We start from the raw sequence: 18,311 nt of genomic DNA, 5'->3' as shown, positions 1-18,311 counted from the left end.
ATTAACCTCCTCCCGCTTCAAGTCTAGATTAAAGCTCTGTCAATGAGCCCTGCAAACTCATGAACAAAGACCCTATTTCCCCTTTGAGAAAGGTGAATCCCATCAGACACCAGCAAGCCTGGTGCTGTGCAGGCCATCCCATTGTCAAAAAACCAAAACAAAAACAAACAAAAAAACCCCACAAAATTGTGGCCTTGACACCAGCCATAGAGCCATGTGTTAATAGACTGGGTGCATCTATTCCTTCCAGTGTCACTGCCTGCAACTGGAAGGAGAGAAGTGAAAATAACCTGTGTTTCCAGAGTCCCTTACTAGCCATCTCAAGGCCCTGAAGTCTCTTTTGATTGCCTGTGGGCTACATGTTGCAGCTTCATCACCTTCCGCACAGAAGAGCAGTAATGGGTAATAGTCCGAGGGCTGTACCAGGCCAGGAAGTTTCCTAGCAATGTTCTTAACCCAGGCCCCAGAAAGGCAGCAGACTTCCCTAAGAGGAGGATCTGTCCAGCATATTGGACCCTCTGTCCCCTCAGAACGGAGTTGCGTACAATCATCCATGGCAGTTCTCAAGTAGAAAGGGGAGACACAGAGCAGTTACAGTGCTTTTGTAGGCAGCTATTACAGAACAAGCAAGGCCACCTAACAGAGAGACCCAGCACGGTTCAAGAACATTGCTGCTCAGTCAACAAGACATCTGTCCACTGAGTGAAAGCTCTAACTACAGGTTTCCAAAAGTTCTGTTTATTTTAACAGCTACTATTTGCTTGACATTTCCAGGCAACATTACAAGTAAGAACTGTTTGTCCAACAGCTCTACAGGTGCTCAGTGTGTGTGTATATATACACATTTATTTACATATTTTAAATTTTTATATACATAAAAAATGTATAAAAAGATACGTTTTCTAGTACTTAATACCATAAACATGGCTAATGGCTTGCCAAAATTTATTGCAGAGACCATTACAAAAATGTGCCTGTCTATATGGCCATGAATTACTTTTTTACTCTGGAAATACAAATTATATTTTCTAAGGAAACATTAGTAGAGAGTTATCTTTTTTGATTTACAGGAATCTGGATAAAATGTTGCTTGCTTATGCCTTCTTTCATTTTCAGTGGTCTCCTAAAAAATATCACAGAGATATTTGAGGCTGGCCAGGATGCTGTAGTCTCAGAGTGCAGACTGAAAAAAGCCCTCCTGATTTCAGCAAGAACTTGGCCTTCTTAAGAACACCAGAATCAGATTAAGACCTCTGAAATAACACTGACCTTTAAAAGCAGCTGATATTTTGTTATCCTTTGGACAGGTTTGATAAGGTAAGAAGAGATAGAGTTGGCCAGTCCATGTCGTTGTTGTATCTCCTGGATGAAAAACACAAACATTTGAGGACTGTGAGCACCACCACTCAGATACAGACTGCTTTAAGATCTGTGCAATAATATACATTAACTACAAATTCTATTTTAGCAAGGAAAACCAGAAAAAGACAGGATGACAATATGTTCCAGCCACACCAAATGGTTATGTTGTGTATCTGCCTGCTCACTTTGTATAAACAAAAGATTATTACCTCCAGGGGTACCTGTGAAGCATTTAAAAAAACCTAAATGCAAATAGCAACGATTAGAGATATCGAACATGTGGCAATGCCTTTTTTTTAATTAATTAAAATCAGTATTTCTTTTGTTACTTGCAAGAGAGAAAAGAAAAACTTCAGTGTTTTGGGGAACAGCCAGGACTATCACAGGAAGGCTGAGGTGGAGATTTCTCAGCATCACCTGCTAGTTTAACCGTTCATAGTGACAGAAAGCATTTTCCCCCACAAGGGGGAGCACAAAGTAACATTTTCCGACTAAAGAAAAGAGGTTACCAAACACAAAAGACGACAGCCACTTACAGACAAAAAAGAATGACCTCCACAAAGTTGGAAAAGGCAAATAGAACTAGATACTAATAATTAGATTTCAAGTACTGATCACGGTTGAACTTCAAGGCTAGAGTTTGCCATTTATCACAGTATCGGATATATTTTAACCACACAATTTCGAACAGCAAGTTATGTACCACAGCTGTATGTTTTCTAAACATGATTATAGTTATCAGAAATTCCCAACATGGGATATACATGACATTTTCACATGGCCCAGTGGTGGACAATGGAAGCTCTTGAAGTTACCTGTGCACAGAATTTGGTCTTCACACTTCTAATCCACTTTAGGCGGATTAGGAGATGGATACCTCTGGATACACTGGTTAAGACAGAGGGATCAAAGCAGGTGGTGGCAAGAACATATTTCTAGTATAGTTTTATCAGAGGCCATTGTTATTTTTTAAAATAGTATTTACTAAATTTTATTAGAATATTTTTTGTCCTGTCTGTCTGATTCCCTGTACCTTATCTGTTCTTCAAGCGCTGGAAACTTAACACAGGTTCCACAGAAAGGCTTTACCTTACAATGTTTAGAATCCCCGTCTCCTCAGTGACAGACTTTTGAAATTAAGCCCAAGTGCTTCAGGGGATTTTTTTGTTTGGTTGTTTTTTTATATCCTTCCCTCTAGTTCTACAAACAATTCTAGAAAAGTTTCTGGTGTCACTACACAGCTGGTGACTCTGCACAGTGGAGCAGGAAACAAAAAGGGGTGGAGAGCACTGTAATTGAATCACCTCTAAATACATGTTCAACCAAAGCACCCCAGCAAATGCACAAAGCCCTCCAGTGTGGCCAAAATTCCCCAGCTAGTGCAGTTCCCTGACACCTCAAACAGCTGCTACCTTTTGGTCCTTTCTTAAGTGGAATATTACGTGTAGAACAAGTAACCTAGGAACTGATGAGCAAGGTGGGTGGTTTAGCAGGTCTGAATAGTGGTAGTCCACTGAATTACCACTACCTTTGATTACAATTTAAAGGTGCTCCAACAAATTTAACAAATATTTCCTTGTTTACTACATACAATGCAAACTACGCACATCAAAATGCTAAGATTTGCAGAATGAGCTTGTGAGAGCTGAAGATTCGTGTCTCGGCTGTTGCTGCCTGAACCTGTTTCCAGTTCTTAACGGCTCTGGTATGGGACAGCGACTTTTTACATTTGATTTGACAGCTTCATGAGACCAACTGAGCAATGTAAGTTAATCATATGAGATATACAATTGATTTGCTTAAGCTGACATTAAATTGCAGCATTAGTACCAGGAAACTTTCATTTTTTAAAAAGAAATTAGGCACTCAGCATAACTGCAAGTACAGGATTCAAACTGCCAAGACATACTTTTAGAGAAGGACACAAAGTACTTACATCAAAGTATGCTCCTGCATGTTCTAGTATCAGCTGGGTAGAATCTGGTTTATTTTTACAGTAAGTAACATACATTTGGAATTTGTCTGCCTGCAGAACAAAATGGAAATTTACACAGGTTATCAGAGAGCATAATTTCTGTCTCAAGAAGTTTTTACAAAGTTATCAGAGAGCATATATTCTCTTTGAAGAAATTAAATTATACAGAATTATTTTCCCATTCAAACTGGCAGCATAAGAAAATACATCAGGCAAGTAAGACTGAAAACAATAGCAATGTATGCAAAAGAGGGTTATTCACAGCTAAGACAAAGATACTGAACCAAACCTGCCATATGAGGATAGGCTGGGAGAACAGGGATTGTTCAGCCTTGAGAAAAGGAGGCTCAGAAGGGATCTCATCACCACGTACCAGTACTTAAGGGGTAGCTGCAAAGAAGATGGAGACTCCCTTTTTACAAGGAGTCACATGGAGAGGATGAGGGGGAACGGACACAAGTTGCTCCTGGGGAGATTCCGATCGGACACCAGAGGGAAAATTTTCACAGCGAGGACAGTCACCATTGGAATAATCTCCCCAGGGAAGTGGTTGACTCGGCCACACTGGACACCTTTAAGAGTCGCCTGGACAGGCTGCGGGGCCATCTTGTCTAGACTGTGCTTTTCCTAGAAAGGTTGGACTAGATGATCCCTGAGGTCCCTTCTAACCTGGGATTCTGTGATTCTGTGTGATTCTGTGAAACCTGAACACAGGTTTAGGCAACTTGCATAACTTCAAGAGCAGCAAAGCATTGTCATCTGACAAGAGTGCCTTAATTTTTTTTTTCCCAGTTAAAGATGCACACATTTTTATTCAAATTTGAAGGAAGAGGTCCTTCTACAAATTTTACAAATTTATAAGGGACCTGAGAGCAAGGACCCATCCCTTCATGCTTCCTATCTCCCTTGTTACTTCTAAACATAAGTCTGATTCATTACCCATGTAACGAAGCAGTGTCCAACATCTTCTGGTAACTGTTCATATTTTTCCAGCTCCTTGAGGAATATACTATGGGTACAAAAGGAAAAAACAGTATAAGGCACATGAAACATTCATTAGAGCAGCTGATACTGATCTATTGTCTGTGAATAAAGACAGTTAGAAAACTTGCTGTAATTCATAGTAACAGCATGAATTAAAGAAATAAAGATAACTGGAATGGATCAAAATGTGTACTAACAGTACTAATACAAAATGTAATTCAATACAAATTCTGATGTGAAGATCAGATATTGATCAAGCAGACATGCAGTTAACAGTTATTAAATTTGTGTACTCCTACGTGCTATTGTCCATCAAGAAGGTTTCCTGCTGTTTCAGTTTCAAGAGAAGTTTACCCTTCATATCAAGAGAAAATGGAAGTGACTTGCTTTTTGGACGCTCAAGTTAATCCAAAGCATACAATGGAATGTAAAAATCTGTTTCTGGAATATGCTAGGTATATTTTATTACTTAAAAGAATCATCACTCAATACAAATGCTAACGAATTAACAAAAACGGAAGATTCAGAACAAGACTTCTGTATACACATCTGCCTAGGAACCATTTCATTCAAAAGAAGTGTAGTGGACAAGCCTCATGTTCTTCACTCAAGTAAATGTAACAATGGTGGGGCGTCTCCACAGAAGGTCCAAAGAGCCAAAGAAGAGGAGGGAGCCCTACTCTTTCCCACTAGCAGTCACACCTGGAAATCAGGAATGAGGATTCTGAAGGAATAACGAAGTCTTAAACTGACGCTTGTGCTATACCTGTATTCTATTGTGTTCAGTGGTTTCCATCTCCTTAGGATAACTGGAAGCCTACAGCAAAATTTTTATGTATACAAATAATTTCCTAAAAGCTGAAAGAAGTCCAAGACTGAAAAAGACAGTTTCTAATGGTGCACCTACCTGGCTGCAAAAAGCAACAACTGAAACAATTTAGCAACGTGAGAAGAAATCCTTTAGATCTTGTATGGAAAAGCATCCATTATTCATATGCACAATATTTTCACTAGGAAATCCCTCAGGTCATCATTTGGATTTAGCAGTAACATGGAAATGGAAGATAAGTCACTCACTTATTGTGGAACTCATAGATTTCCTGCATGTTTCCAAAGATAATGTGTTCTTTGTTTACAATACCAGGTGGGATCTCCTCAACTCCGCTTGTCATTTCCCATAGATATGTCTGCCCAGAACAAAAAAGATGCATGGAAGTCATGATAAACTCTGAACAAAAGCACCCAAGTATCTCTAAGCATGCATTCCTGGAGAGAAATTGGGAAAACATCATGCAGCATCATTATCTCTGTGACACTACTTGTTATGTCAAATATACCTTGTGATTTTGACAGTAAAATCCAAGTTCTAAAACTGACAACTTAACATAGTCCCCGAGACTTCATCTTTTAAAATGCATAGTGTTCTTGACAACCTCTAATGCTTCAGGATATTCCTTATCAAGGTCACATCTGCAGTCTAGAAGTTCATGCTTTGTGCAACAGCTAACACTGAACATTACTTGCTTCAGTGTAACAATTACTGGGCAGTTTTCCATGGAATCTCTCTGAATTTCTATTCAGAAAGTCAGCTAGTAGCAGAACATGTGATTGTGGTGCAGATAAAAGAATTAACACAAGCTCTTCTCTATTGCTAGCAGAGCAAATGAAGTAAACCCCTCCTTTTCCCCCTCTCCTCCCTAGAACAAAAAACCCCACATGTTTATGAACTGGGAAAAGAGCAAATGCTGAAACTCAGTACTGACAAAAGCAAAACATACATGATGAATTCTGAAGTGGCCGTTAGCAGATGTAATTCTAAATTTCTTCTTAATAGCAGAAAAGATACTTAATTTGGTCCTATGACTGCAAACCAATCATGTTCGACTGTTAAAACCAGAAAGAAACAGAAAGCAACAGATTGAATCCTGTCTTCAAAGATGAGTGAAGAAAAGAAAACTTACATCCATGCATTCCCGGAGGTCTCTTACATAAGCCTTTTCTGTCTGAATTAGCTCAGCCATAATGAACCTTAGGTGACAACAGAAAGAATAATCAAATCTCAGTCTGTTAGATCATTATGAATGCATAATAACTAGAAGACATCTTTCTCCTCATCAGCTTTTGCTTTTTCTACTGCTGCAAGAAAAATCTGAGAACTGGAATGTGAAGAGAGACAACAGAAGGAGGAAATGGAAGAGGTGACATCCCACCATTACTAACCAGCACAAAAAGAAATAGGGAAGGAGATGGAATTTTTTCCTCAAATGCTTTTCACTTGCTGCAGTCATTTAACTGTTGTCCCCCCCTTACACATTTATTTCACATTATTTCTAAAAAGAACCAAAGCATGTTAAAAGCAGTCTAACATAGTTTTGGAAGATTAAGATTCTGACATGCTGGAACTATCTGTGAGAACAAGCATGTGAATAAAAGGCAATAGGAGCTATTAAGTAATATCACTCTCTTTTTACCATTTATCCCATTTCTAAGCTGCCAGACAAGCCATGACAGTTGTTTCATTATCAGGATTGATTTATGCATTCTCATTGATTAAAAATAAATAAATTTATTACTCTTTCCTGCGGGCAGACTTTCGTTTTTCTTCATTAAGCTCATGAGCAGCATCACGCAGTTTCACCTCTGACCCAGGGACACTGGCTGGGATTATATCCAGCTGCAGGCTTTTGCTCTTTATTAAAGAAAGGAAGAATTGATTAAGGAAGGAGACAGGAGAAAACGATAGCTAAATCAAATACACGCAAAGCTTATTTGTCTGTCATCACACTCAAATTTCTCTTACCGATTTATTGGAATCGGAGGAAATACCCAGAGCTTTCTCTAAAGAGGTCCTGTATTTCTCCATGCGCAGGGAAAAGTCTCTGTACCTCTTATCCACTGCTGTGACACATTTTTTAATCTCTGTTGCATGAGCGTGCCCCTTTTCACAAAAGCCATCAGCCAGCTGTATCAACAACTTCACCCTCTCTTTGGTTTGCTACAAAAACAGGAAAATATCGAACAGTTACTAGCTCTACCTGTTACAAAGGGGGTCATTTTACTTAACCTGCTAAGTGCAGTTGGAGAAGCCATCAAAGGAGCTAGCTTCCTCCTCCCTCTTCCCACAAGTCCTTTAAACAGACACCTTTTTCTTAACAAAAATAGCACAGGATGAATATAGGTTTCCTCCGGTTTTATTATTACATGACTAGAAGCACATTGTTTATTTTTCTTTCAAAAGTGTGCCCAATATCTAACCCAGAGATTAAATTCTGCTAGGCAAACTTTTCAGAGCACAGGTATTCTCCTCATAAACACAAAGGGGTTTTGATGCCAAAGAGGATTTGTTCATCACCACTGAAGCACTGGTATTGGACCTGACCAGCCGCCTCAAGAATCTACCTCCTTTAGACACCACTGAAATGTTGAGATGGAGATAAATTTATTGTATGCTTTCCTCTTTAATGGATTGAGACTATATTCTTTAGATCTTTTTTATATTATTTTGTCACACAGTTTTTTAAGAAAAGCAGACACCACCAAATCTGTAACTAAGTGCTTTTCCCAATTAACAAGCTGCCTGAGACTATACACTTTCTTGAATGTAAAACATCCATCATCCACAATAGATAAGTTCATACCTCCATCTCTCTCTCTCTCTCTCTCTCTGATACCATGTCAGAGTAAAGTGTACTGTCAGGGCCCTTGGTAACCGGGAGTTAAGCAAAACAGTCAATAAGAACTTGACTTTTTAATGTCAGTTGGAATATCAACAGTGTTTGTCCTTTCTTCTTTCTTTTTCCTTCCCAATGGTCCCTCGTCTGAGCATTTCTTTTCACTATGGAATTAGCAAGGGCTAATACATCCTCCCAACAGGTAGTGAAATGCTAAGGGAGTGGCACTAACAACATCCTTTCAAAGGGGGCACCCACGTCATTCACCGAGTGACAAAGGAAACAAAGGGGGGAAGTGGCGCTCTGCATGCTGGAGGGGACACAGCAGAACAAAGGCTGGAGCAGAACTCAGAAGGAAGAAAAATCTGGATTTGAAAAGCAAGTGATCTCTGTTCTTTCTGGATTCTCTTTTCTCCTTTCCCACATGCCCCATGAACAACCCCATCTCCAAGTCTCTTCTCTTCTGATGTAGTCCTTCAGACAAATGAATGCTTGCTTACTTTCTTGGGCTCTATTATTTCTCTATGAAGACTGGAGAGCCAAGATGTAGGAAGAGGTGACAGTTTGAACAGGTGACAAAACAAAACAGAGACAGACAAGGTCACATAAGCTTAGGTACTTCAGCCACACATTGGCTGCCTTTCACATGTGAAAACTTTTAAGCCTCTCAAGTGACATCTGCATCTGGTGTTGGCCTCCAGAGATGTAAAGTAAGATAATGCTGCCATGCCTCCAAAAGTTACAGCAGAATCACAGAATACTTTAATAAAAGCAGTAACCTAACAACTAAAGCTTTAATTCTTCTGCTACCTTCTAATAAAATTACAGCTGAACAACAATATGCCTTGCTGTATTTTAAATCCTAAATGAGCATTCAGTTATCCATAGACAAGAGGATACAAAAGGCAAAATTAAAGGCCCTGCAAGGTTTGTATGTTTTTTTAAAAAACGATTTTAAGCTATCTCACTACAATTCTGTCATAAGAAATCAACTGCACATACAGCTGAAGGAGCTCCCATAAAGGTGATTATCTTCTGGTTATCTTTAGGTTTATTCTGTTCCCAGCAGAAACACAGAGAGAAAGCCACTACAAGTAAACAAATCGTGATGGACACATCCTTGGAATTTTTTTTGTGTGCTTTTTTTTTTGTGGCGTGCAGGGCAGGCACAACACGGGATGGAGAAGGTGGGAATTTGGGTTGTTTGGTTTTTTTTAAATCTTACATAATTTTATTTCTTTATTTTACCTTTGCTGTGATCTGAAATTCTTCATGTTCTTTTAACAGCTCTTGAGTGTGCTGAATACTGGAGCCAGTGGAAGTATGTGTGGATAAATAAAACTCTCCATTGTCATGAATCCATTCCAGAGCCTAAATAAAGCAATAATGAAGGAAAAATAAGAGAGAAGGCAACATACTTTTGTCAACAGAAACCATCTGTAATCAGTATTTCAAACAGCTTAGCCACAGGCAAATTTTATTCTGTCACTTGTGGCCATCATCTAATACCTATACAATATCAAGCAGTTTGTAACTCTGAAATAATTCACTTAGTCTATGAAGCAATACTTAAAGAATTAAAGAAAAACAACGGGCACGTGAATCTGAATACTTCAGAAGTCCACTATTAAAAGGTTCTAACTGACTACGTCTACAGTTTTGTTAGTATACTCCCCAACTGAGCAAAAAAATAACTTTTTTTTGGTGGAATACAGGACAGCTGTAGTCAGAAATATGCATTTTTCCAACTTGTGAAAATGTACGTAAGACTGCTAAATGTGTAGGCAAAACTTTCCAAGCACATAAGATATAACTATCATTTCACTCTTTAGTTGATATGTATTCCAGCCCCACAAAATATGGTCTGAAGTTACATGTACTCCTAGAAATTAATCCTGCATCAGAGGAGGAATGGTGAGATGTATCAGTTAAACCAATGAACGTCTGTATAGGTAGTAAAATACAAGAACTAAGAACAGCCATCTAAAATTATTTCCCTTCCACATCCTTGCACCTTACTCTCTCACTATTATGAGCCAATCTGACAGAGGTTATTATCTATGTTCTACCCACATTAATATTTGCTGCCCTTTTAAGCATAACTCAGTGGCTGCAAGGAATCCTACTTTCTAGCTACTGGGGGAAAAAAACAACCGAACAAAAAAGAGTCCTCTCAGACTGCTGCATAACAGTAAAAATAAAAAATAATAAATGAAAACTGACATTATCAAGTTGTTTTGCAGCTCTTAATACAGGCTACTACAGCAGTATGCAGAGGCACATGAACTTAGAAACTTCTTGGTTCTGACAAAATTAATATCAGATGTTCAAAGCGTTTAATAGAGCTTGCTTAGAACTGTCTTGTTACTAAATACATGTGTATCTTCTGTGTCTTCAGAAAATACAGGCACAGCACTAGACAAAAATTTAATACCCCAAGAGAAAAAGTAGTATATTGCTAGTGGGTCTTCATTCTTCCTTTTCTCTCTCATACTTTCAGTTTACCTTTTTATCTATCCACATTATCAAGAACAGGAAAAGTTTTATCTTAGTGGACAGTAGATACTTATTTTTCAAGAGCATAATCTTACAATGAATCAGAAAAGGCATAGTCTGTATTATAATTCCACCAACAATTTAAACTCATCAAGGCTGTGACTGAACAACTTTGATTCTCCTCCTTCCACTTAGGCTGCTTTTGCCTCTTAGTACAAAAACTGAAATGAGTAGAAAGCCTTCAAAATTCAACACTGAATGTGAATGCTAGGGTGCCATTTACCTAGTCACATACTAGTGCAGATGCAAGCCTGACAAGATGGGCCTGTACTTTTCAAGTGCCACTGTTGGTTTGGAAACAAACCAACAACTCTTGGACTAGTGTCAAGAAAAGGGACATTTCAACCCATCACCTGTATGATGCCCCGTGTCATTCTAATGTCAATCTTTGCAAGTGAAGACTGAAATGGACAAACAGAATGTCTATCAGTGATATTACAAACAACATTTATTTTTATACTTCTCGCTTTTAACTTTTTAACTTCCACCTTTTTTTCATGGGTTTATTACACAATGCTGCAATGGATGATAAAAAAAATTCCCCTCCCCAAATGCTGCCCTTTCGTAACTTTTTGGCAGCTCTCTAGAGCGACAACATGACAGAATTTTCATCTCGATGTTAATTCCTACAGTTTAGATCAGCTCTCATTTCATGTAAGGATCAGGATTGTATGTTGGAGACACATATCACCATACAAGAACTGAAGAAATCAATTTAGTGGCCAGGCGAGCCCTTAACTTGGGAACGATTTGAGAGTCTACCATTTTCCTCACAAACTACTATGGTATCTGCTCCTGTAGTAGGGCATCAAGTTCTGAAAGCACGAAGAATGGGTTCTTCCAACTTCTGAACAAACATCTAAATGAAGACAGCAACATTTCAATTTTCTGGCTAATTAGCATGGAGTCCTAAACTGTTTGTGGTGACTGAACTGGTGATTGCTGAAAAATGGGATTTACAATAAAAATGCTGACAGATCTTTATCTCGTGTTTGACTGTTAGTAATCTCTATACAAAAGCAAGTAGGTCATGTGCTTGGCAGAGGTTGGAGTTAAGGTTATTCAGATCTGTGGTGGGGGGCAGGGCAGGGGTAGTGGTATTGTTTTAAAGAGGTATTAATTTTTAACTTCACTCCAAGATTTATCTTGCATTACTTTCTTTGTGAACTCATGAAAGACACACCACTAGTATTTAAGCCTCTGTCTACATTGTCTCTCAGAAAGAACTAAAAAATTAGGTTTTTTGAGTCCTTTAAAGCACATCTAGCTGTATTTCACACTATGGGCGTCGTGTCCTTTTCTGCAGAACAGGAACAGATAGCTTCCTTTCTTTGTCCTATATCCAGTTTAAAAAAAAAAGTAAAAAACCATTGTAGATCATTCAAGTTAGTAATTCTGCCTTGGAACCCCCTACTTATTTTCATGGTTTGTGTTTTGATTAGTAAGGTGGATTTTTTTTGTGTGTGCAGTAGTTACTTAATAGTTCTTTCCAGACTGATACATTCAACAAAATACAGAGAGGTGGATCCACCATGCAAACAACCATGAAACCAAGCACACACAGAACGGCAAAAACTTCCCAAACCCATTCAGTTAGTATTGTCTAATGAGTTATCCAACTTGTCAGTTTTCTAGAACTGCCAATCAACTTAATTAGATGGTTTTTCCCCCAACATCAGAGAAAAATGTTGCTGCCTGTTATTTCCCTGGTCAAATTAGGGGTGTGTTTAAAAGTTAACAGGCATAACAATTTGTCAAACACAAGCCTGCAAAAATGAGATTTACCAGTACCAGATCAAGCTGGCAGAAGCAAAACACTACCTTTAAGTTACAGCAGTAAAGACAACCTGCCTCAACACATTTTGCTGTTCTGTATTAAAGGAAAGCAAAACTTAATTTCTATTTTAATCATTGATCTTTCACCCATTTGAAATACTGAAGTCAGTGGCAAATTTGTTACTGTGGGACAAGTCAGTGTATGTCAAACCTTGATCACACTGAAGAGGATTTTTATGTAAAACCCTCACCTGTTTGGCGCTTCTTTCAAACACCACATACTGTTGGCATTGATCAAGACGTCTTTTACGCATGGTCCAATAATGCAGCACACGGTTCTCCCTCTGGAAGAGTTCATTCAAGATATCTGAAGAAACCAAAATAGTTTTAACAGAAGTTATGACAATTAATTTTGAAATATCACATTAAAATCAGCAGAATAAAGGACTTTATACTGCAGAATTTAAAACACACATACTTGTTCTATTACTCTTTGTTTTGCTCTTTTTCCCGAAACTCATGAAACACAGTGTCCGTGTCTCATTATTATTAACAGAAATGTTGGCTAAAGAAACTAGAGATGCAATTAAAACTTACTAGTAACACCTTTTTTTCCTCTCAAATATTTTTCACACTGGGACTGACAATGTTTATAACAGAATTGAAAATGTAGTCTGATAAAGACTGTTCTTAATGGGGTTTCCTCAGAAAGAACAAGCATGCACAAGTAGTCACAACATGCTTAATGTCTCATTAATAATAAAAAACAACTTTTCCGAATATAGTGGTCTCCTATACAGTATTTTAATAATTTCATGCATATGGGCAAATACATAACCGTAGGTCACTACAGCAGCAAATGCAACATAAACAGATATTAAATGTACAAGAAACCCAAGCAATAAAAAAAAACAACATAAAATTACAAAGTCTAATTCCACTTCAAAAAACAAATAAAACTAACAGCAGTATAATTAAGTTGACTTCTTCAAATACAAGTGTTCACTGAGCCTTGAGAGAATTTCCAGGTAATCAAATAATTAACTCTACAATTTATTATTCCCTTCCGGAGTATCAGAAACTGTCTGCCATTGGGAAGTCACATCCAAATTCCACCATTAACCTGCAATTCCACAAGCCTAGCTTACAAATTTCTCCTGGATGGCAAAGACCACCTGCTTACAATACGCAGAAGATTTTATCTGAACTCTGCTTCTTTAATGTTTATTGGGTTTTTTTCTCCAAAGAAATCCTAGCCGTTTCTTCTGAAGCTCAGTTGACCCACTGCTTCTTCCAGAGCAGCAGTCCTACCAGACTTTGCTGCTACTGCAAACCCAGGTGGCAAGCTGAAATACTTGGAAATGGGGACACTTCGCCTCTCTGCCAGGTGAATCTGTAGGAAGTGCAAAGAACCCAAGGGGAGGTCTGCCAGAAGCAGAAAAGACCACAAAAAAAGCTCATTCTTCACAACACTTTACTTGCTTCTCTACTTTTACCTACAGCTGGTTCTCCATAATTATGAATGGAGGCTCTCAGGTGCTAGGCCTCTTAACGCCTCTCCATTCCCCTGCCCCGCTGTGCAGGTCCACTATGCCTTATGTCCCAAAGATAACTCCAAAGAACAGTTTGACAGAGAAGCTCAAATAAAGGAAGCCTGAGGGGAAAAGCATCTCTATCTCTGCCAGTAATCTGGGACCAATTACAACCACTTGTCATGGCCCCCCTGAGGATTATGAAACCTGTCTGCAACACTGCCAACATCCTCCTGCTTGGAAGCACCGTATTCCCACTTGCCACCGAGCGTTGAGATCACCCAGGACTTGCTTTTGGTTGGAATCTGGTCACTGCTGCCAAGTTTTTCTTCCTGCTGGGCAGGCAACCCTCAAATACACCTCAACCAATCTGTTCCTTAGCCAAGCCATGAGCTGATCTGCTATGAGCATCACCTGCTTTCTCAGTTGTGTTTTTGCCTTACACCACACCACCTCCAAAATGCTCAGAATATATGCCAGATTGCGGGGTGGGGGGGGGTGAGGAGGTGGGGTGGTGGTGATGGTGTCAGACACATGGACAACTATCATTATACAATGCAATACACCCAACTGGACACACCACATAAAAAGAGACATCTTGACAGTGACGCAAGTGAAGTAGTTCTGACAAAGAGCAAGCAAGGTGAAATTTAGCTAATTGGAACAGCATTTGTCCTGTCAGGACATGATACAGATGGCAAGCCAGTGAGAGACATTTGGCTGGGCACTGTTAGTATTATTGCCATTAATTTCTTGGACTGACAAGAAACAGAAAAAAGTTTTTCTACAAAATACCCAAAGGAACTTATAGAACATCAACATTTAATACTAGGTTTGGATGAGCAGCTTCATCTCAAGCCTTCTGAACTATAGTCCCTGTTGTTGTTGTTTTATTTGATTCCGACATTTGTTAGGATTGTTTCCTAAACTTCCAGCTTATTCTCCAGGCTCGGAGAGCTTTCAGCTGTCTCTATGCATCTTGTACCCTCTATCAACCTATCTAAAAACATGAGCATCACTAGACATGTTCCTGCACTATGTTCAGTCGCAGGCTGTACAGCAGAGACAGAGGTAACAAAGAAGCACACGAAATTACCAGCAAATGCAAAGATGAAGATGCTCTGTTTCTGAGCTTACAGCAATTGTCACTGACTGAATCCACTTGCCACAGCACAGTTTCAGGCCACAACTACTTCCTAAAATTCAGCTTTGGGCACAGTGTTGAATACAGTATTTGGATACTCTCAACTGCAGGTCAAGGAAATTATTTACACTGGTATGAAGGGACAGAAGGACACCTCTCAGAGTTCAGTACCGTTGTGATTCCTGTTTCCCATGAAGCATGTGCTTAGCTAAACTTGGCCTAAATTAAGACATTGTTTTTCTAGATATCGTATTCTGCAGCTGGGAATAAGGAACAAGTATGCAACTGAGGTTTTTGAAAAACGTTCAGCAGTTCTGCATAAACTCAAGGGTTACTGAAGTTCTTATAGTGTTCATTTATATGCTATATACAGATCACAGTCTGACACGTTTCAAGCACACGCCTGATTATGAGCCTGTAATGGTCCAGAAGACATGTAACCTCTATTTCACCAAAATTAAATAAACACTATTTCTTCCTCTACCTATTTAGAGAAGAGATGAAAAGCAATTTTCTTCCTTACATGCATATTTGAACAGGAAGATCAGAGTGAACTTTTAAATCATTTGGTCAGCTACCCCCACACCATTGGGACCAGAAAAAAAGGGATCCTCGCTAGTTTTATCTTGACTCATGTTAAATTCTCTGAAGCATATAGTACATGGCTTATGGGGAAAAAGCATTAGAGCACATAGCTTATTTTTTTCCTGCTCAGGGATTTTTGTCGGTTTTTTTGGGTCCTTTTTAAACTTGTATCATTCACCCAGGATTTTAAATATACACAGAACGTGCAGAGCACTAAAGTTCTGACATATAATTATTCTTAAGGACATTAGCAGAGACTTTTCTACTCTCTCCTCATCTGAACACATTCAACTTTCTCAGAATGACTGTCTCTACACAGCTTTCAAAACTGAATTTTTAAAAAGTTTGTCTAAAAGCCCTAACATCTTTTTCTTATACTCAATAAGTATGGTAGCTACAACTTCCTGCTTGCTTCTGCTTTGTTTTCTTTGTCTACTACTAAGAGAAGAACTAAGTGACAAATGTCAGCAACACTACTTCAGTTATTGATACTGCCAGCATTTGTGTTGAGATTTTGTCTTGTACAGTTCTATAGATGTTGATGCCTTAGGGACAGGGGAAGAACAATCTTTGTCTTAGCTCTACATGCTCAAAGTTTCAACTGCCACAATCCAATTATTTCCTTAGAGTCAAAAGCATGGCCAATACCCCATTATCTTTCCAACACAAAAAATTTAACACAGGCAGATTTTCAATTTGAGTCAGATAAACAGTTTGTATTAAACCATTGTAACACTAACTGTTTCCCCCTTGTAGTAAAGCGAAGCAGAGAACATGTCCTTTTCTGATAGAGCCATCAAATAATTTAGAGTGGAAGTGACCTCTGGAGGCCATCTGTTCCAATCTCCACCTCAAAGCAGGACTAACTTCAAAGTTTTTCAGGGGCTTGTTCAATTGAGTTTTAAAAATTCCCAAGGACAGAGATTCCACTACCTCTCTGGGCTACCTGCTCTACTCAGTGCTTTCTCACTCTTACTGTAACACTCTCCTTATACCCATTCAGAATTTTCCTTGCTGCAACCTTTTTCTCTGTTCCTATTGCCGTGCTCCTCTGAGTTTGGCTCCATCCTCTGCACAACTCCCCTTTGGGTAGCTGCAAACAGCAATTAACTGGACAACTAGAATTCCCTGAGTTTAAGTCTGTAGCATGGCCTGGGTGTTCAGTCACAGCTTTAAAATGCATCAAGCAGAATACAACTGGCAAACAAATGAGTAAAATGCAATATTTATTTCTGTATATCTCTCTGATCTCTGTTCCACTGACCTCACCCATCAGTTTTGCATACCCTATTAGTTTCCATCCTTTTGACCCTGAACGTCCTACATATTTCGCTCTCTACTCAATTCCCCACAGTGCACATTACACCTTAAAGCTGCACTACATTGAATTAATCCCAGCAAAACCCAGTATTAGTTCTTTCCTGCCTCACCTCAGCTACTACCTAACTGCACATCTAATTTAAACATTATGTCAATTATCCTATACTTCATGAAGTTCCTTAATACTGATTCAACTATATGAAGGGTCCAAGGGCATAATCCAAGGGATTATTTCATATCACTCTGGCACTTCCAAGGAACTCACAGAATGCACCATGCTAACAGACTGAGTAAGCTTACAGTGATCAGTTCCCATTTGGCTTCAGACCAAACATTATCACGTGGAAGTTTACTATCACATTCTCTGAACAAAAGCAGCACATTTGAGTCTCAAACTGAAAGAAGATTAAGCATAAGCAGCAGATAAACAAACTCAAAGCAACTTCATTTGGGTATAAGAGAATGATGACTGGCAGCTCCTTCAAACTGTGCAAGCAATTTTAATTATTTCCTGTTAAGCCTGACAGAACCCTTTCCACTTGGGCAGGCTTCACTCCCCCATCATCACACACATGACGATCACGTTCTTTGGAGAACAAAAAAAAAAAAAGAACAAGAAACCCCTTACTTTTGACTTGTTGTTCAGGTGCTTTGATGTGTGTCACCATCCCTGGCATGTTTACGCTGTTCCTGTGCAGGTATTTCAGGAAGACATCGGCATTCCTCCGAGCCAGTGTGCAAGCCTAGAGAGTAAGTGGTATTACTTACTTTGAAGATGCACACATATACACTGAGAAGGAGATGAAGGACCTTCCTCATCCTCCTTTTGTGCATTTCCCACCCTCTCCAATTTTAAAAAGCGTTGCTTGTTAAATCCTTCTACAAGTAAGCCAACCCAAGTACTAAAACAGTTACCCCAACAAATAACAGTTAATCCTTACCTATCCAGCAGAAAAAAAAACCCAAACAAAACACTATTACTTTTTTATCTGAAGATCCTGAAAAGCAATTACCTTCTCTAGAGCTGTCAGCATGACTCACAGCTCAGAGAAGTATGTTTTGTGTATGTGCCATGTGCCACTTGAAGTTATTTATTGCGTAAACAGAGTGCACATGCTTACACAAACAGCTGGATATTCCAAGACTTCCACCACTACTTTAAACAAAAAGTAAATACTCCACTGAAGTGAAACTAGAAGTGCTAAAATATTACGACATGCCCTTAAAATACTAAGACAAGGCCTAGAGAGCTTTCAGTCCTCACTGCTGTATTGTCAACGCTCAGCTCATCTGCCTTCTTCAATCTAATGTACACCAAGTACTACATATGGTCTGGTTCCCTTATTTTTAATAAGTAGAATATGAAACGCTACTTTATAAGGTTAGATAAAGGTAGCATGGTTAGA

General features: G+C 38.9%; 1 protein-coding gene across 3 annotated transcripts in view; it reads right to left on the bottom strand.

Annotated features, from left to right (window-relative positions):
- Positions 1-18,311, bottom strand: part of TRIO (trio Rho guanine nucleotide exchange factor) — a 256,853-nt gene that overhangs the window by 88,752 nt on the left and 149,790 nt on the right. For all 3 annotated transcript variants that reach the window (XM_064443398.1, XM_064443396.1, XM_064443397.1), the window contains exons 19-28: positions 17,534-17,648; positions 12,576-12,691; positions 9,241-9,363; positions 7,122-7,316; positions 6,895-7,010; positions 6,283-6,349; positions 5,399-5,508; positions 4,277-4,346; positions 3,299-3,388; positions 1,270-1,362 (exon numbers count right to left, since the gene is read on the bottom strand). In XM_064443398.1, the coding sequence (XP_064299468.1) occupies positions 1,270-1,362; positions 3,299-3,388; positions 4,277-4,346; positions 5,399-5,508; positions 6,283-6,349; positions 6,895-7,010; positions 7,122-7,316; positions 9,241-9,363; positions 12,576-12,691; positions 17,534-17,648 (1,095 nt within the window). The remainder of the gene's footprint in view (positions 1-1,269; positions 1,363-3,298; positions 3,389-4,276; positions 4,347-5,398; positions 5,509-6,282; positions 6,350-6,894; positions 7,011-7,121; positions 7,317-9,240; positions 9,364-12,575; positions 12,692-17,533; positions 17,649-18,311) is intronic.

This window comes from Phalacrocorax carbo, chromosome 2 (assembly GCF_963921805.1).
Source record: "Phalacrocorax carbo chromosome 2, bPhaCar2.1, whole genome shotgun sequence".
Taxonomy (NCBI): domain Eukaryota; kingdom Metazoa; phylum Chordata; class Aves; order Suliformes; family Phalacrocoracidae; genus Phalacrocorax; species Phalacrocorax carbo.
This window is presented reverse-complemented; position numbering and strand designations above follow the sequence as displayed.